Source organism: Microtus ochrogaster, unplaced genomic scaffold (assembly GCF_000317375.1).
Source record: "Microtus ochrogaster isolate Prairie Vole_2 unplaced genomic scaffold, MicOch1.0 UNK91, whole genome shotgun sequence".
Lineage (NCBI taxonomy): Eukaryota > Metazoa > Chordata > Mammalia > Rodentia > Cricetidae > Microtus > Microtus ochrogaster.
Genome location: NW_004949189.1, coordinates 1096704 through 1117271, shown reverse-complemented (window position 1 = coordinate 1117271; position 20568 = coordinate 1096704). Strand labels below are relative to the sequence as shown.

General features: G+C 44.1%; 1 protein-coding gene and 1 non-coding gene across 2 annotated transcripts; both read right to left on the bottom strand.

The window, feature by feature from the left end:
• Positions 1-346: 346 nt before the first annotated feature.
• On the bottom strand, positions 347-6826 carry Ccnb1ip1 (cyclin B1 interacting protein 1). Its single transcript, XM_005371003.2, has 3 exons — positions 6530-6826; positions 3214-3547; positions 347-546 (listed from the first exon to the last, which is right to left on the bottom strand). Exons 1-3 carry the CDS (start codon positions 6824-6826, stop codon positions 347-349), a joined length of 831 nt encoding a protein of 276 aa, XP_005371060.1.
• A 6682-nt stretch (positions 6827-13508) lies between these two features.
• Positions 13509-13585, bottom strand: LOC113455709. The gene has a single exon (XR_003376693.1). It is a non-coding gene; the product is annotated as a small nucleolar RNA SNORD126 (small nucleolar RNA).
• Between the last annotated feature and the right edge of the window lie 6983 nt (positions 13586-20568).

The window sequence follows — 20568 nt, the reverse complement described above, 5'->3', positions numbered from 1 at the left end:
GCAAGACACCACTTTCCAAGACCATCATTTTTACATAAATATACTGGTAAGTAGGGAAAATCAATGCACACACTTAACATATGCGTACTAGAATCCAAGGCACCCTTAAATACAACACTGGCGCTCACAGAAGCGTAAGCAAGCTTGGTCTGATAGGGATTTATGACAGTCAGGGTTGCGCCTGTGTGAGCAGAGATGAACTAGAGATGAGGTTCACAGAATAAATGGATGAAACCAAACCAGAAGCACACACCCACAGCAAGCCAGCTCCCCTAAGGTGAACTCGGGAATGCCAGTCACTTCAGTATGCAAACAGGTGGACGACTGGAACGTGACCCGAGCTAGACTAGACTCTCTTGGCTTTAAAGGCCCTGCTGCAGGCCTGCTGCTCTGCTTCCTGGTTCTGAGAAGCAAAACTAAAGAAGCTGTTAGTGGGTTCGGGGGCTGCAGGAGAATCCACAAAAAATGGTCTGAACTGAACATCTTCATCTCCACCACCTCGGCTTCCAACTGGTGTGCGGTCCAAAGGAAACTTTGAGCTGTTCACTAGGGGAGAGAATTAGGGAAGAATGTAAGAATATTTCCTAATATATCTTTAGGTACAAAATAATAGCCACTGAATAAATATCTAACATAATTTAACTCCTATGAGATGGATAAAATAATTATCTTAAACTCATCTCCTGTGATAAGATAAATAAGACCTAACCTAAGAGCAAAGACTATGTCACTCAGCTCTTCCCTACCACAGAATACATGATAGCTTCTGTGAAAAGCAAACAGATTGAATAAACATCTGGCTAATCCTACCAGACCCTTCCTTGGCTTTAACAGACTTCATTGAAGAGGAAAAAGCTGATTGTATCCACCTAAAAATAAGAGAGATCAAAAGCTAAGTACAGGGCTAGAGAGAAGCTCAGTGGTTAGGAGCAGTGCTGGTCCTGCAGCAGACCCAGGTTTGGTTCCTACCACTCACATCGTGGGTCACAACCATCCAGTTCCATGGGATCCAACACCCTCTTCTGGCTTCCATAATCAGTACACAAGTGGTACACATACTTACACAGGCAACACATATACATAAAAAAGGAATCTTTTTTAAAATATACAAAAAGAATAAAGAGGGGGCTGGAGAGATGGCTCAGTGGTTAAGAGCATTGCCTGCTCTTCCAAAGGTCCTGAGTTCAATTCCCAGGAACCACATGGTGGCTCACAACCATCTGAAATGAGGTCTGGTGCCCTCTTCTGGCCTTCAGGCATACAGACAGAACATTGTATACATAATAAAGAAATAAATATTTTTTAAAAAAGAATAAAGAAACACATACAAGGACAAGAAAACTATGTACAACAGCCATTTGGAATGACTAAATTATTGTGGAATAATCTTTTTGTACACTGTGAAGATGTGTCTTTGTCAAGGCACCTTCTGATTGGCTAGTCAAGAAGAGGTTAGGCGGGACTTCTGGGCAGAGAGAAAGGAAGAGGAGATGAATCGAGGCTGGGGTGGGGAGTGGAGACCCAGAAGTACAAGATGTACAATATGGAAGGGAGGTAAAAAGCCATGAGGCAAAACATAGATTAATATAACTGGGTTAATTTAAATTATAAGAGTTAGTGGGATAAACCTAAGCTATAGCTGAGCTTTCATAATTAATCACGAGTCTCCGTGTCATTACTGAGGAGCTGGCATACAGAGAAAGACTCACTACACAAAACTGTCGTTTATAAATAAAGAAGCTAAGCAGAAAAAACTCATTTTCAGACTGATCTCACTCGAGTACTGAAACTAGTTTGTACACCAGCTGGTCTCAAACTCACAGAAATCCACTTGGCTCAGCCTCCTGAGTCCTGGGTCTGAAGGTGCACAACCGCAGTGCCAGGCAGGAACTGAGTCCTGGGTCTGAAGGTGCATAACTGCAGTGCCAGGCAGGAACGTTCCTTATTTATTTGCTCTTTGCCAGACAGGGTCCCACTATGTAACTTTGGCTGTCCTGGAACTCAGAGATCCATCTGCCTTTGCCTCCCAGGGGCTGGACTAAAGGTTTGCACCACTAGACCTGGCCAAGTGACATTTTGTTTGTGTGTTCTTATCACCTCATCCCCATTCTAGAACATCATTTTCTCTCACTGAACATTTTTCCTTAGCCTATAATTAACGTCAAAATCTGAGTACTCGGAAAAGTCTACCACCAGAGACTTCAATATTTGTATGCCAATTTATACAATTATATTAACACTGAGGAAAAACTACTGGATTCTATTGCTATCAAGGCAAGAAGTGGGAATGAGTCACCCACCTATCGAAAAAGATTCTGAGTCAGCCTACATTTTAAATTGCCTACTTGAACAATAGTCGCATCCTCGCTACTGAGAATCATGCCCAAGAGTCAGGCACAGGAAATATATTCGGTAATTACATGGTGACTGAATAAGCAATTAAATGATCAAAGGGCAGAAACAATAACTGTGCAGTCTGGACCACGAAGACGGTTCAGTGAGTAAGGGCACTTGCTACTTAGCCTGACAACCTGAGTTGAATCCCCAGGACCCACTTGGTGCACAGAGATCCATGCCGTTGTCCTCTGACCTGTCCATGTACATTGTGGTACGTATACAGTGCCCCACAGACACACACAGACACGCGCACACGCGCACAGACACACACACACAAAGTAAATAAATGTAATGAAATAGAAACACATTTTGGCATGTGAGAGAAACTAAAACACGGCCTTATTGGTTAATGACAGAGCTGGTTAAAGGAACACATGAAAACACGAAACAGCAGTGCTTAGCGCCCCCCAACGAAAAGTTATAGCTCATATTAATTACTACCACCAAATAGCTAGCAATGCACAACTCGAACATTTGTTTTACAGAGATTAATTAATTCTGTTCAAACTGACAATAATTTAAACTAGACATGGTAGCACACTGCTTTAATCCCAGGATTCGAGAGCCAGAGGCCTGCAGATCTGTGAGTTTGAGGACAGTGATCCACACAGTGAATTCCAGAACATTCAGAGTTGTGTAGAGACCTTGTCTCAAGTTAAAAAAAATAAATAGATAATTTAAAAGTATGCAAATACAACTGAGAGCAACAATGTGCAGAGTAAGCAAGGAATCCACAGCTCACCACGGCTCACCACCCTCAAAGTGTGCAAAATCATAGTTTAAAAACTAGTTGTTGGGTATCAAATCCCTTCTTACCTAATGGAAAGCCAAAGACACCGGACTGTGTGATCGTAGCTTGTTCCTGGGAACCCTCTTGGCTAGCAATAGTGATATTTCGTAGCCTAAGGCTATCATAAAGGCCTTGGAGCTTTTGATACTGGCGATTGCGCTCCATAAGTTTTTCAGAGATATCACTAAACTTTTTCTTGTATTCTTCTAGAACTTTCTTCATGGAGGTGACCTCTCCTTTCATAGAGGTCAATTCTACATCCTTGCTCTGTATTTGCTGAGTATATATCTTTTCCATCTGCTTCAGATGGCCCTCAGCCTTGCTGAAATTATACTCCTGATAGAGACGTTCCTGGTGCACCTGCGGATGAAGGAGAAGCAGCACAGCGTCACAGACTTTAACCCATTCGAGCTCAGGTGGAAAGGATGCTTACACAGGGATATGATTTTTACAATATTTAAAGCCAGGTTAGAAACATAATCATGCTGGGCAGTGTGGTGCACATTTTAATCCCAGTACTTGGAGGCAGAGGCAGGCGGATCTCTGTGGGTTCGAGGCCAGCCTGGTCTACATAGTGAGTCAGTACAGTCAGGACTACACAGAGAAACCCTATCGCAAAAAAAACAAACAACAAACAAAAAACCCACAATCACAACATACAGCGAGGTGATTACAGAAAATGGGCTACTCAGAAAACCATATCAAAATAAGTATGCCTTATCTGCGAGTAACACATATCCTGAAAGTTCTAAAGAAATGTAACAGAAGTTAGGTGTGAAGGTTTATGCCTGTAGTAGTCACAGACGCAGGAGGATCAGTTCAAGGTAAGCCACCTCAGCTATGGTAAGTTCAAGGCCATCTGGGCAACAGGAGCCAAAGCCAAGAAAAAAATACATGTCTACATGATACATGCACACATATGAAGTCCAATTTCCAAATAATCCAGACTTACAAAAATAAGACCCCCTATATCCTTGTAGGAAATATTCTTGTTTCCTAGAATGTATACACGTGTAACCCATGTTGGGCAGAACCAGTAACTAGAACATAGCAAACAAAACAGTAGGTCACTTCTCTAGTACATAAGACTGCAAAGTCTATCTTCCTTGGAGATGCCCTTCCTTGCTGACTGGAAAAAGCAGTCATAATGGGAAAACCTAGAATGGGTGCAATTGCAAAATACTGAGGCCCCACAAGATTAAGTCAGAATGAATCAGACCTGAATACAAACTGCAAACCAACTTGTCGGCAATAACACAAGGGAGAGCGGCCGGGCGGTGGTGGTGCTCGCCTTTAATCCCAGCACTCGGGAGGCAGAGGCAGGCGGATCTCTGTGAGTTCGAGGCCAGCCTGGTCTACAAGAGCTAGTTCCAGGACAGGCTCCAAAGCTACAGAGAAACCTTGTCTTGAAAAAAACAAAACAAAACAACAACAAAAAAAAACCACCACAAGGGAGATCCAGACACTTTGAAGCTGGCCATAACATTTACATTATCTATGTTTCTGTTGCCTGAATGTGTGAGTGATATGGGATTCCCCTCTTTATGCTGTGAATACCACTGGTTAATAAAGAAGCTGCTTTGGGCCCATTGCAGCGCAGAACAGGGCAAGGTGGGAATTCCAAGCAGATAGAAGAGGAGAGAGTAGATGGAGTTAAAGAGACAAGATGCCAGAACTTTACTGTAAGCCATAGCTATGTGGCGATACACAGTTTAATAGAAATGAATTCATTTAAGATGTAAGAGCAACCTAGGAATATGCAGTCATTGGCCAAGCAGTGTTGTGATTAATATAAAATCACACAATTTTATTATATACTTATACATTTATAATTATATATTTATAATATATAAATCACACAATTTCTCTGCCTACATATGTGCACCAGTCAGAAGAGCTAGAGCTACGCATGGCTGGGAGACGCTGTGAGCTACTGTGTGTGCACCAGGAATCAAACCCGGGTCCTCCACGAAAACCACAAGTCCTCTTTGCCAGTCAGCCATTTTTCCAGCCCCACCAATGACTTCTAGAAAACACCAAAAAAGTCACTGGTAAGATGTTAATAAAATAAAAATCTGTACTCCATGAAAGGCACTGTTGTAAGAAAAAGACGAATTACAGACTGGGAGAACACATTTGTAAAAGATCTGAAAAAGGGCTGCCACCCAAAATAAGAAAGATTGTTTGAATGGCAATAACAACAAAACCACTTTATAAATGGGCAAAGTCAGGGTATAGTAGCTTATGCCTTTAATTCCAATGCTCAGAAGCACACTCTGTGTGCTTGAAGCCAGCCTAGCCGACATAGGTAATTCCAGACCAGCTACGGTTACATGAGACCTGTCCCAAAATTAAAACAAAAGCCTAAGACTCCTCAGTTCAACATCAAGACTGTATATGAAGGAGAGACCCAGTTCCCACAACTTGTTATCTGACCTATGGATCCAAAGCATGCACGCACAATAATAAATGTAAAAATAGGCAGAAAATGAGCATGGGTTCCTGTCACGTTTCAAGAAAATGGAAAGTGATTCCACTCTACCTCATTAAAATGGTCAAAATGACAACCTGTCATTTTGGGCAGGAATACAAAGCAGTAGTGCAGGCACTTTGGAAAACAGTTGGCAGTTTCCTACAAAAACAGGGTCACCGCTGAAGAAGTGCTTGGCTAGCATATGCAAGACCCTGGTTTGATCGTTAGCATACAAAAATGTTCTCGCCTGGCGGTGGTGGTGTATGCCTTTAATCCCAGGACTCGGGAGGCACAAGCAGGTGGATCTCTGTGAATTCGAGGCCAGCCTGGTCTACAGAGTAAGTTCTAGGGCAGGCTCCAAAGCTACACGGAGAAACCCTGTCTTGAAAGACAAAAAAAAAAACAACTCAAGCTAGAGTTGAACAAATGTGTAGGTAACTGACACACAGTATAGACAATAAAACCAAAGTATGAGTATAGACAGTTTACTCGCAAAATATAAAAACAAAAATATCTACTTAGCACATGATAAATACTTGCAATAAAAATTAGGTGAGACTATTTAAACAAAGTTCTCTGTACATTCATGTGTTTATAAGAAATATAAATATAACAGTGAAGGACATTTTAAGAGAATCCCTCAGAAGGCAGTAGGAATTTAGCACAATGGTAAAGCACTTACCTTTTAAGCACAAAACCTTAGATTCGGCACCACCCCACACCAAGAGAAAAAAGATCATACATAGGCCTCAGATTATACTTCAGTGTGCATGTGTGTTTGTGCACATGGAGACAGACGTCTGCCATGAGGCATCTTCCCTCACGTGAGAGCCCCACTCTCCGCCCAGTCTCTCAGCCCGAGCTCTAACCTGGTACGTCCAGAAGGCCAATGCTCGGGAGCTGATGTCCAGCACAACCTCTGGTCGAAGCCCCGCCAGCACCATCGCTTTATACTCCTCTGACGGACTGAGTTCTGTGCGGACAATGTCTAGCTTTCCAGAAAGGGTGCTGTTACAGGCAGGGCAGAGAGCTGGTGAACGACTGAACTCACCGCTGCCGTGCTCGTCACAGAAGATGTGAGAGCAGGCAGTAACCCAAGCATAGCCAGAGAGCTTGAGTCGACATTTTCGATAATTGCAAAGCAACATGTCTTCGTACAAAGACATGGTAATAGTCTCCAGAAGAAGAATCCTAGCAAGGGATAAATGAAAAAAGTCAAATTGTAATGAATATGAAATTTTTTATATGTACTTTTATTTTGACCAAAAATGGATATTTTTGTATTTATTAAAATGATATTTGCTGGGTGGTTGTGGCACATGCCTTTAATCCCAGCACTTAGGAGGCAGAAGCAGGTGGATCTCTATGAGTTCCAGGCCAGCCTGGTCTACAGAGCAAGTTCCAGGATAGCCAGGGCTACACTGAGAAATCCTGTCTAGAAAAATAAAACAAAAAAAAAATTATATTGATCTCAGCCTCAATATTGTGCTCTTTCCTTATACAAAGGCTGAGAATTCAGTTATACACAGATAATTCCAACTCTTACCAACACCAAGAATACGATGAACATGGCAAATGCTTAGAAGCATCACAAATAAATAAAAACGCCCGTTGCGTCATTTCCAGCACCAGAACAGAAGCACTCTGCTTGTAAGGCAGTACTTGAGGTAGGAGCAGGCCAATCTCACAGCGAGTCCCAGGACAGTCAGAGCTGGTACTTCATGCTTGGCAAATACAAGGCTGCAAATGACTGCAGTAAAAACTTTAACTGACACTCTTAGGTTTTTTTGTACATCTTGATTTCTCATATTCCTTAACAGAACTGCCTAGATTTTAAAAGACTAGCTGCCTGATAAAATTATATAAAAACTAAGCTAATTCATCTAAAATGAAGCCTGAAAATCTACATTAAAATGTTTGCTTAATAAAATAAAAAACAAGAGAGTTTGTTAATTTTATTATCAGTTAAATAATATATCTATCAGTATTGCTATAGTTTAACACATTTGCAGGTAATTCTTACTTTTCAGTATAGGGAGTAATTGCATTAGTAAGTCATGTATTACATAAAAGCGGTGATGTTTCCTTAGCGGTGATAGCCACACCTGTAATTCCTGCGCTCAGGATGCTGATGTAGCGCGTACATTGTTCGAGGCCAGCCTGGGCTACAAGCAAGCTCCTGATTCAAAAGCAAAACGTATTCCCCACGCTGGGATGCCTCGCCCAGCCTGGATTCAGGGGTAGGAGCTTGGCCCTACCTCAGCTCCATGTGCCAGGCTTTGTTGCCGCCATGGGAGGCCTGCCCCTCTCTGAACCGAGGAGCGCGATGGGGGGGGGGGGGACTGTGGTTGGTATGCAAAATAAATTTTAAAAAATTAATTTAAAAAATCTCCCCCAAAACAAAACAAACAATCCTACGTCGCCTTAAAGCCGGGTAACGTCTGTGCCGTCTGTCCTGCCTGCCTGTGTGCCCGCCCCGGGCGGCCCAGGGTCGTTCTCGGGTCCTCGGGTGGGGAGCCCGGCTTCGGAGGGACAAACAGACGCCCAAGCTCCCAGACACCTGTCCTTCGTTCAGAGCAGACCCGCACAGCTCTCAGTTCCCACAGAGAAACGACGGACAATACCTGCTGCACGAAGAACTAAAGGGCCGCCTTCCACGGTGAGACACGCGGAATGCCGAGGCCACGCTGTCAGGGCGCATGCGTGGCGACCGCAGGGCCTGCTGGGTAGCGCGAGAGGGCTGCTGGGAAGCACGAGGCAGGCACGAGGCAGGCACGAGGCAGGCACGAGGCAGGCTGCTGGGTGGCACGAGGCAGGCATGAGGGGGCAGACCAGCCGATGCTGAGGATGGCTGGCTGCTCTAGCCAGCAGTAACTGCTGAGGCGGCCCCTCCGGCCCCAGGAGTCATAACCAGATGTCTTTGCTGGTAGTATTCAAATAGTTAAGCGGGTTATTTTGTTTGTTTTCAAGATTTATGTGATTTATGTACGCATCTGCATGTACCTCTGCACACCAGAAGAGGACACAGAAGCCGATGGAATTGGCTGTGAGCCACCACGAGATGCTGGGAACTGAACTCAGGACCTCTGGAAGAGGAGCAGTCAGTGCTTTTAACTACAGAGACATCTCTCCAGCTCCTAAATACTGCTGTCACTTTGCCCTTCGGAGGTTACCTGGGTGGTTTCTGTGTCTGTCAATACTTTTTTCTAACTGAAAGTTAATAAAGCTGGGAAGAGGGACAGAAGGTAGCTAGGACGCAAACCACACCTTTTTCTCGCAGCCCACCTTCTCAGAAGAGAAGACCCTGTTGAACTAATTATATCTACACAATGGACTCCAACCAGTGGATTTTTTAAGTTACGAAAGCCCGGCCTTAGCTTGGCTTGTTTCTGGCCAGCTTTTCTTATGTTAACACATCTACCTTTTTCTGCTGGGCTTTTACGTTTCTTTATTTCTGTATACCTTTCTTTACTTCTTTCTCCGCAGCTTGCCACACTCTGAGTAGCTGGCTGACTGGCCCCTGACGTCCTCCTCTCCTTGTTCTGTTGTTGCTCTTCTCTTTCCTCCCAAGATTTCTCCTTCTATTTACCCTCTGCCTGCCAGCTCTGCTTATCCTTCTCCTGCTTCGTTATTGGCCATTCAGGTATTAGACCATCAGGTGTTTTAGACAGGCACAGTAATTAACACAGCTTCAGAGTTAAACAAATGAAGCGTAAACAAAAGCAACATTCCCCAATAGGAGTGTGGGCTGGAGATACAGAACCTGGTTTTTATACATGTTAGGAAAATAATTAGGCTACAGCCATTAAACCTTATCCCATCAATTAAAGAAATAGTTCAACAATTGTTCCCCCTAGAAACTTAACCCTACTGGAACAAATTAGTCAGGGGAAACTGGAGAAGTAGAGAAAAGTAAATATTAAGTTTGTGGGAAGAAATAAAAGGTGAGAAGGTATCAGCCTCAAACTACAGTGGGCTTCACTCAATGAAACATGGCATCTCTAGTTCCAGCAGCCACTCAGCGACCGGGATGCAGATTAAATGCTTCAAGATGGGGCTGCTGAAGGTAAGGACAGAGACTGGACAAGTTGGAGCTGTTTCCCTTAAACAAGCTGGTTCTGATATTGAGGTCCTGTAATCTTATTTACTCACTGAGTGTCTGGGGTTGGGGGTCAGCTTTACTACTGTACTGGAAGCTTCCTGCTTCCTGGTATTCAGTTTAGGACCTTAGCTTGGGGACAGGGTTCCTTTAAAAAGGATCGCGGGTAAACCATACACTACCTACCATGTTTAAGGTAACTGAGCCTTTCGAGTGTCTGCTTTTAATTGCTCCAAGCATAGAGTACAGATAAAGTACAATCTCACTTAAATCTCAGAGTAAAAACACCCAGGTTTCGACAATATTTTGTGAACTTACTTCCGAGTCACTCTTATCAAACCTTTCTCGGACATGCTTCCAGTAATACATGTGTTCCCTTTACTTCTGCAACAGGCACGTACTAAAGCACACAGCCTTATTTATTCTTAGTAGACGTTGGTCCTAGGCTTTTATAATTAACACTACTGACCTAAGCTAAGCCTCTGTGTAAGTCTCCTTAACTGGACATGTAAAAAAATTACTATAGAATACAAAGGAGCTGTGTTAACATAAAATTAGTAAACTATATGCTGACCCATAAATCCCCTGACAAAGGAGAGCTCACTCAGCAGCATGTAGCACTATCAAGGTTTGCTTTGTGCTCTTTTCAAATGATATGCAAGTTGATTCTGTGGCACTGTTCTGCCGAGCCAGTTTTCATCTCTGAGTATGCTCTACCTTGAGTGTGAAGAGTTTACCTGCTTTGAAACTTATTTATCAACTGGGCCAGATGGTGGCAACACATCCCTTTCATCCCAGCATCTGGGAGGCAGAGGCAAGCAGATCTGAGTTGTAGGCCAGCCTGATCTACAGAGCAAGGACTACATAGAAAACCCCATCTCTGAAAGAAGGAAGGAAAGAGAATTGGACAAAGAAGTTCAGTGTTTAAGAGCACTAGATTGATGCTCTTGCAGGACCTGGGCTCAATTTCCAGCATTCAGGTGGTCACTCACTACTGCCTGTTAGCTCCTGCTCAGTTACCCTGATACCCTCTCTCCTGGCCTCCACCAGGAATGTAACTATACATCCAAGCAACACACACAAATTAAATTTTTTTTAAAAAAAAAGGAATTTATTTGGAAAACAAATCATTTAAATCCCAGGATCAATCACTACAGTCCCGTGGAATAAGCACTACTGTGGACAGCCAGCCCATCCTCATGAAGCCCCGAGAAGACAAGCCAGTTTTATAGACAGACTCAGGCTCTCAGCAGTGGGGAACAAAGCTGGCCTGCAACCATATTATGAAGCATTTAGAAGACTCTGCTAAGTCAGGGATCACGCACATGGAACAAATTACCTTACAAAATGATGACAGACAAGTTTACTGCCAAACCAAGATTAATCCACTAAGAAAATATTACTTAATTATATAGGGATACACAATGTATCATTCCACACTGTGCCTAATTTTAGAATTTAGTAGTGGCAATCCTGAGAAGGCCACTTGGCAGGAACAGAATTTATCTTAACTGTGTGTGGGGGTCTTTCGCCTCCTCAGTTGTTTAGGAAAAGCACAGGCCCCCACATATACGAAGAAACATGGAATATCAAGATGCAGTAAGACTAAGCATCTCCCCTTGTATTAAGGCAGGACAAGTGTGAGTAGGGTCCTAAAAGCCAGAGACAGGCCCTGCTCCCACCCAACTGTCCCATGTATACAGAGGGCCTAACTCAGTCCCATGCAGGTTTTCTGGTTGTCCCATGTATACAGAGGGCCTAACTCAATCCCATGCCGGTTTTCTGGTTGTCCCATGTATACAGAGGGCCTAACTCAATCCCATGCAGGTTTTCTGGTTGTCCCATGTATACAGAGGGCCTAACTCAATCCCATGCAGGTTTTCTGGTTGTCAGTTCAGTCTCTGTGAGCCCCTATGAGCCAGCTTAGTCAATTCTGTGGGTTTTCCTGACATGCTTGACCCCTCTGGCTCCTACAATCCTTTTCTTCAGCAGGATTTCCCACACTCAGTCTAATGTATGTCTGTGGGTCTCTGCATCTGTTTCCATCAGTTGCTGGAGGAAGCCTTTCTGATGACAGCTGGGTCAGACACCAATCTGTAAATATAGCAGAATATTAGGCATCTCCAGTTGTGTTTGGCTCTATCCTAGGTTTCTGGGTCATTCAGCCGGCGGCAGGGTGGGCTCTCATGGCTCTCAGGCTGAACCAGTCACTAGTCAAAGGTTGATGATGTCACAGTCCCTCCACCAGGAGTCTTGCCTGGACAGAGCTGGCGAGTTCAGGCTACAGCTGGAGTCATTACTTTTAGATTCCTGAGAACCCCTTACACTGGACTTCTACCTGACCCTGACATGACCCCCATTCCTTTCTAGTTGGCTTTCAGTCCTCTCCCTCCTCTCTGTATACCCCCATCTGAACCCCCACATTCCCATCCCACCTCACCGCCAGTCCACCCTCAGTGAGATCTAGGTGTCCCCTTTGAGCCCCCCTTGTTACTTAGCCTCTCTGGATCTGTAGACTATAGCCTGGTTACCCTTTACTTTATAGCTAATACCTACTTGTCATATACCATTATCATCTAAGAACACCAGGAAACGTGCTGTTAAGTGACAGAGCACACGCTTAAACCCAGTCCAGCTAGACGCCTGCTGTGCACCAGAGAACCACACTGTACTCTTCCACCTCGGGATCTTTTGACTTTGTCTGTTTAAAACTAAAATTCAAGCAGCTGGCCACAAATTACAATGCAGTGTTTTTAGACTTTGTGTATGTCAAAATCTGTCTCAGGCTGGAGAGGTGGTTCAGAGGTTAAGAGTACTGGCTACGGGGGCTGGAGAGATGGCTCAGTGGTTGAGAGCACTGGTTGTTCCTCCAGAGGTCCTGAGTTCAATTCCCAGCAACCACATGGTGGCTCACAACCATCTGTACTGAGATATTGGCCCCCCTCCTGAATGGAAAGGCTTCATGCACAAAGAACATTTTGTACATAAAAAATCTTTTAAAAAAAAAAAAAAAGAGTGCTGGCTACTCTTTCAAAGTTCATGAATTCAATTCCCAGAATCCACATCATGGCTCACAACCATCTATAATGAGATTGGGTGCCCTCTTCTGGCCTGCAGGCAGAATACATGAAGGCAGAACACTACATAATAAATAAATCTTTAAGAAAAAAAATCTCACTCTCAATCCTTACCATAAAAGAATGTAGATGCTCATCATCTGTTGTACATCCATGACTTACAGCATGAAGGAGACCAGATTAGAGTTATCTCTGAATTTCTTGAATCCTGCCTTTAGTTTCTGGGGGGATAAAAAAGCAGGGGGCGGGGGAAATACTGTTCATAAGTTGTGTGTTCTTCTGAATGACGGGGAGACTAGAGAGCTACATGACGTCTCTGAGGTGCATGGCTGCTCTTCCAGAAGCACACAGTGGCTCACAGCTGTCTGGGGATCCAATGCCCCTTTCTGGTGTTGGGCACCGTCCATGGTACACAGGCACACAGGAAAGCAAAGCACCAGTATACACAGAGTAAATATCTGAAGTGAAACTGTCAAACTCATTAGCTAACAGAATCACACCAGCTCGCAGTGCTTTTTCTGTAGTGATTCAAGTAGGATCAACTACATTTATCTCACATGATTACAAAGATCAAAACACAAAATGTTGATAGTATAAATCCTTTAAATTATGAATTCCCTGGGAGGGAAGGGCTGAAGCCAAGTAAGAAATCTGTAGCTGGATTCATTTACGTGTTTGCTCAGCACATGTGTATAATCAGTGTGATCAGCTGAAACACGGACTTGACATGTACTTCATCACGGCAAACTGAATGACTGAGGGAGGGCAAACTGTTGATGCTGCTCAAGCCAGGGAATCCTCAAAGGCCTTTGCAAGTAAACTTCAGCCTCTAATAACATTGCATTCCTTATCTTTCAAGGTAAATATAATTATTATAATATTTACCTGTTATCAGATGAATCTAGCTTTAATCTTGGAATCCACGCTGAAATCAGAACTACTTAGCATCATCCCTGGAAAATAAAGATACACAGAGGCTACACATCACACTCACATAAAGCATACCAACACACTCCATGTGCCAAGTCACGAGGACTGAGTAACTGCTCACCTTTACCTGGCCCGCTGTTCAGTGCGACGGAAGGCCATGTGCGGCACACACCTGCCATCATAGCAAGTGGTCAGTTAGCTTAGGCCACAAAGAAGGACCTGCAAAATATAAAATTTTCAACAAAACCATAAGCCAACAATAAATTGGGGGAGGACCCCTACACAAAGTCAGGATTTTAAGAATTAAGATGGGGTTAGAGAGATGCTGTTAGAGCACTTGCTGACCTCCCGAAAGCCCTGAGCTCTGCTCCCAATGCTCACAGAAGTCTCACCAGCTCCAGTGAGACACACTCATAGGATGGCAGAGTAAGGAGGCTTTAACTTCCTCTGCCATAAGTAAGAGCTTTCTTGTAATGGAAATAAAGTTCATTACCACAAATAACCTCCAACCTTCCTATCCTTCACTAGAATTTTCCACATTGCTAGCAATTAACATTAAAATCGTTGTAAGATTAGTGGCAGGCACCAAAAGTGCTAGGGTGCAGAGCAAGAAAAGGGGAAAAACTCACTAGGTGTGGGTTGCCCAGCATTCTGAGGCTGAGGGACGTTTCTGCATTCCAGATCAGTCTACCCAAACGAAAAGAATCCTTTATCAAGTAAGGCTTCTGAACAAGATATGTCTTGGGTAGGTATTAAAATTGTGGGAGATGGAGAGATAGCTCAGAGGTTAAGAACACTGACTGCTCTTCCTAGAGGTCCTGAGTTCAATTCCCAGCAACCACATGGTGGCTTACAACCATCTACAATGAGATATGGTGCTCTCTTCTGGCCTGCAGGCATATACAGAGGCAGAACACTGTGTACATGATAAATATTTTTTAAAAATTGCATGTGCAAGAGCTGGAGAGATGGCTCAGAAGTTAGAGCATTGGGTTCAGTTCCCAGCACCCACGTGGCAGCTCACTGCTTGTAACTCCAGGGATCTGACACCTTCACACTAATGCACATAAAAAAAGTTATTTAAAAAAGAAAATTGCATGTGTAACTAAACACACACTGCAAGACCACTTAATTAAAATTAAGTTTCTGATCAGGGCTGTAATCCCAACACTTTACTTGAGAGGCAGAGGCAGGAGAATGAAGTTCCAGGCCAGCCTATCTCAAAGACCCTATCTCAAACCTGTTCACCCAAGCAGTAACAGTTGATTGTTCAGTAATTCTGTATTGCAATCCTGAACATGCAATATAGAACATTTACATCACTGCAGAAAACTCCACTGGAAATCAGGACCCAAGGGTTCATCTGACTAATAAGCTGATAAGTTGACAGAAAAAAAAGGGGTTCTCCCTTTAAAACTCCTACTGTAAGTACAACCAAATGTGGTGGCAAACACCTGTGACCAACACATAGGGGGCGAATCAGGAATCCAACCTGGCTACATGATCTGAAAAAAAATTCCACAATCCCATCTTTACACAGAAGTCTCTGCCTCTGCTAATTCCCGAAGGTATAACAATTCCGACTGAACTCCATGCTGTCCACTTTCACATGGAATAGCTACACGGAGTCTTCAGACTGCGAAAATGGCACACTGGTTCTGTGGGCGAGGAACGCAGTGGTTTAGACACACACACGTGTCCCTCCCATCACATAAAAATGAGATAAGTGAATTCAGGAAGACACAGCACTGTTTCTACAATTTGAACAATGCCTATTGCCTCCAAATGCTTTTAAGTACCTTTAAATGCTTTTCACACTGTTTGAAAGGAACAATCACTATCTCTTAAACACCAATCCAAGGTCTTTCCTGGTGTTAAATACCCGCCTTCCACAGTATATGGTTTCTCTCATGCATGCGTGTGCACATACGCCAAAACACATTATCTCCTAAAAATTTTATGAATATGCCATGACCAAAGACTGTTGGGTGTCATGGAGCTTTTCTTAATCCTGGCACTCGGGAGGCAGAGGCAGGCAAGTCTGAGTTTTAGGCCAGTCTGGTCTACATGCTAACGAAAGAGTATCATATTATCTTAGTTAGGGTTTGCTACAAATAGAAACCAAGCTATTGTGACAAAATACCATGACCAAAAACCAAGTTAGAAAGTTTATTTGGTCTGCGCTGGAAGTCAGACCAGAAACTCAAGCAGGGCCAGAACCTGAGGCAGGAGCTGAAGAGGCCATGGAGGGGTACTGCTTACTGGCTTGCTCAGCCTGATTTGGGAACCCAGAACCACAGTCCAGGGATGGCAACACCCACAATAGGCTGGGCCCTCCTCCGCCCTACAGCTGGAACTTGTGGAGGCATTTCTTCACCTGGGGCTCCTTCCTCCTATGACTCTAGCTTGTGTCAAGTTGACACACAAAACCAGCCAGTATGGGTATGAACCTATAATACCAGCCTGAGGTCAGCAAGTTTAAAACAAGCTTGGATAATCTAGATTCTGTTTCAAACAACTGTTTACAGAGCTAGAAAGAATTGCAGCTAAGTCATACCCAGTGCCATAGGAAGGGGACAGGGAAGCAGCACAGACGTGCAATGCAGAAAATCCGGGTCAAACGGGCACCTGCCTTCATAATCCCATCAGCCTTGAGACCTTCCTCCGGAGAATGTCCAAATCTAAGGCCACTTTCTAGATAGTCTGGGGTGTCCACAGGATGTCTGAGCCGGCACACGGAGTGCTCCAGCCCCAGCTCTTTCCTGGAAGTATTTCATCTTCAACCTGAAACCAGAGGACAGAAGAAAGTAAACACCGAGTTCCAGTTCCTACCCACTGCCAGTCGCTGGGCACAAGAAAACGTGCTTTACCAGGGACAGAACACAAAAGAGCACATATGACCAGCTAGGCAGCCCATAGCTGGAACTCCCCCTGCTGCTAACTTGCTATTTCCCCTTCTATCAGTTTCCCACCTTAGGGTTTACAATCTACTTTCTATAGATTACCTCATTTTCCAAGTACTTTTTAAAAATATGCAAGGTTTAGAGAAAGCAAGGTAAGCTTGTTGGTTAAGGAAACAAATTGTCGCTCTTGCTCCGGCTTTCTTGAGGTCTAATCGAAAAACAAACAACATAGTTGAATGGCCAAGTGTTTTGATCAGAGGCAACCATCACCGCCACCCTCTGTGGAGGAAGATGTGGTGAGCAACTTAAGTCCAGACATGCTGAACTTCCCCCACTGGGTCTAAGTTCGACAGTTTAGGCTCACACACAAGTAAGATCAAGAACTGTCCTTCAGTGTGTGGTTCATTTCCCTTAGAAAACATCCCCCTGGTTTCAAGGCTGAGTAATATTCCAATGTATGTACCACCTTAATCTGCAAATTAAAACAGTATTTTAGGCATTGCTAATGAGGCTTCAATGAACGTGGGAATAGTTTTCTATGTTTGTACATTCCATAATATGTTTTTGTTATGTGTGTTTTTTTTTTCTTTAGATAATGGTATCAAGGAGCCCATACCAGCCTTAAACTCACTTGGGAGCCAATGGTGATCTTAAACTTTTCATAGAATTTTTTTGTTTGTTTTTAAGACAAGTCTAGCTTTTCTTAGGCCATGTTGGCCTTAAGAGACCAGAAAGGGCTGTGATCAGGAGTGTCACCACTCAAGACAAATCTTTTAAGAATCAGACACTGTGCCACTGTGGAGCCAAACCCTAGATAGGCAAGCATTCTAGAAGCTGACCTACGTACCCTGCCCAGACAGTGGGTTCTGAAGGCAGACAGACTACATTTAATCAAGCTATTAAGACAAAGCCGCCTCAACTAAGCATTTCTTTAAAGATCAACGAGGTGACACATACTTTACACTGCAGCTGCGTGGAGATAAATGATGTGGCTCTGTCACTCGTAAAGATTAACACACTAATAACAGATATTCTCCACGAAAAAAGCCACTGTTCACAGGAACTCTGAAGTCAGCAAGAAGACCCTCTAGCTTTAAGATCTTGTCTTTTAGGATTAAGGGATCCAAATTTGCACCTCTATTTCTGCTATCACCTACTTAACACAAACACATTCCTCCGTGCTGGGATGGCAGGCTTTTGTGGATTTAAATTTAGGCTTGGTCCTCTTATCCACTAAACCTGCTTTCTAATCCTCAGGGTCCTCCCTTCTTCTGTTCCTGAGATAGGGTCTCACCATTTAAGCCCTGGCTATCCTAGAAAAATGCCCAAAGTCGTCTTCCTTATGTGGCTAGTCTACTTTTCCTACCTTAGTCCTAAAATATGACTAACACCAGAATTATCAATTCTCCAGTAACTACGAAAGCATGCCCCTTCTGCCCCTGCGACCATGCAAGAAGCACATGGTTATTGAGTCCCTTCCCAACATTAATGTGCTCACAAGATAACCTATCACCACCCTACCTGAACTCAGGCTAAGTAAGGATTGTCAGCATGGTCTTTACCTATGGCATAAAACTCATTACTGCTAGCCAGGACTGGCTCCAAGGCAGCACCATGCAACAAAATAGAAACAGGAAGCACTATAGTATCTGTATCTAGATATCATAGAAATCTTTTAATACTTATTTGTGCATGAATGGTTTGTCTGCATGCACATACGTGCACCATGTGTGTTCCTGGTCTCCAGATCCCCTGGAGCTGGGTGGCTGATAGTTGAGACACGGTATAAAGGCTGGGAACTGAATGCAGGTCCTCTTTCTGCGTGTGCTCCTAACTGCTAAGTTGTCTCACCAGACCTCAGACATCTAGAACCCTCTCAAACAGAATACACTAAAGCCCAACTCTAATGCCACACACACCAACTGACTTAGTGACTCATTTGGGGGAAACAGTGAGACCATAGGCTATTTAAATAACTACCAGTAAAAACAATAAATCACGGCACAAACACATGTGACAAGCATGTGGAGCAAAGCGCGGGGCATAGTTCTGTACAGAAAGGAGGAGTGGGCATGAGCACACACACTGTGCACACAGCCCTGGGAAGACGTAAAAGCCTTCACTGTGCACTCAACCTATTCAGTCCCCAGCATTCACATGGCTGGTGTCTCAAAGCTGTCAGTAACTACAGTTCCAGGGAATTCAAGTCCTCTCCTGGATTCTGCGGGAAGCAGGCACACATACACACATGCATTGTGTGTGTGTAATTACGGACTTAAAGACAAATGACGCCAAGTGTAAGGACATCGGAGCCACCAATGCCGATGAGTACGTTAGTTAGGCTAGGATTTCTCGTTCTCACCTTTCCTGCCTATAGCAGCAACCCATGGGCCAGGTGTGATGCCCCAGGCCTTGGATCCCAGCAAGAGTTGAGGCCACCCTGGTCCACATAGAAAGCTCCAGGACAGCAAGAGCTACCTACATGAGACTCTGTCTCAAAAACTTAATACAATTCAGCAAGGATGCAGAGATGGATCAGCAGTTAAGACTGCTTACCACTCTTGCTGAGTACCTGAGTTCAGTTCCCAGCACCCATGTTGGGCAGCTCAGTGCTGTAGGTAACACAGTTCCAGGGATCTAAAAGCCTCTTCTGGCTCAGAGAATACCTGCATACTGTCTGCATAAACCGTCCCCACATGTACATACATAATTAAAAACAGACCCGTAAAAAAATAACCAAGTTTACATTCTGACTAGCATTAAAAAAAAAAAAAGCTAACCTAGTGAGATCACACAGAAGGTCATGAGAAAAAGTAGCCACAGTATGTTCTGTAAAGTCGCCTCTTACTTTACAAGGTAGTTACCAGTTACTGTACACCAACAAGGGGCTGGACTTTATACTCTTGTTGGCTCCTCGGAAAAGGATGCCCAGAATGACTCAGATAATCTCCGACGTAACCGGAGCTGTCTCACCAGAACGGACCGTGGCGCTGCAATTTCAATTTGCACTAAGCTGAGATCCCTGGTCCTTCTCAATGTGTCTTATGTCTTATCCTCACAGGGCTAATTAAACACCTGTCCTCAGAATTTGCTATCTAGTCTCATACATGCTCTGAGCAAAGTCTACAGCAAACACTTCAAAAAAGGATTTTCAAATCGGCCAAGGTAGTGGCCCCCAGAGACATTCACCAGAAAAGTAAAACACGGACTCAACTCACCCTCCCGGGGTCGCCCGAACAGATGAACCAACAGCGCTGGGGTAATAACGGTGCCTAGCAAGCAAAACCAAGTCAGGATTTCCCGAGAATGCACGCGGGAGAATCTATTTCTGGGTCACCAGGTCTCCGGACCCAAGACTTCAGAGACCCACGTGGAGACAATCCAGGCCCCTAACCTCCCAAAACAGAAATCAATCTCCTCTGAAGTCACTTCAGCGCCTACCTGAAATAAAAGCCTGGACCCTGGGTAGACCGCTCAAAGGAAAGAGAACTTGAAAACCAGAGAACCAAGTTGCTTGCGCACTCACCAGCCCACCAGACAGGAGAGGTAGAGAAAGAAGAAGGCGAGGAAGCGACCTAAGTAATGGACCTCCGAGTTTGATTGGTTGAGTCCAGGGAGCCGCCCCGCCTCCCTGACCTTAACGGGTGCTGCCGGGCTGCAACTCTCTAGAAGAGAGCACAAAACACAAGCTATAAATACTTTATAACCGTCCACGTTAGAAGCTTCATTCAAGTTAATATGCAAGCTAACAATGATTCACATTTATTAACGGGTGGTTTAGTGTTTATTCTTTTTTTTCCTTTTTCGAGACAGGGTTTCTCTGTAGCTTTGGAGCCTATGCTGGAACTCGCTGGTCTTGAACTCACAGAGATCCCGCCTGCCTCTGTCTCCGGAGAGCA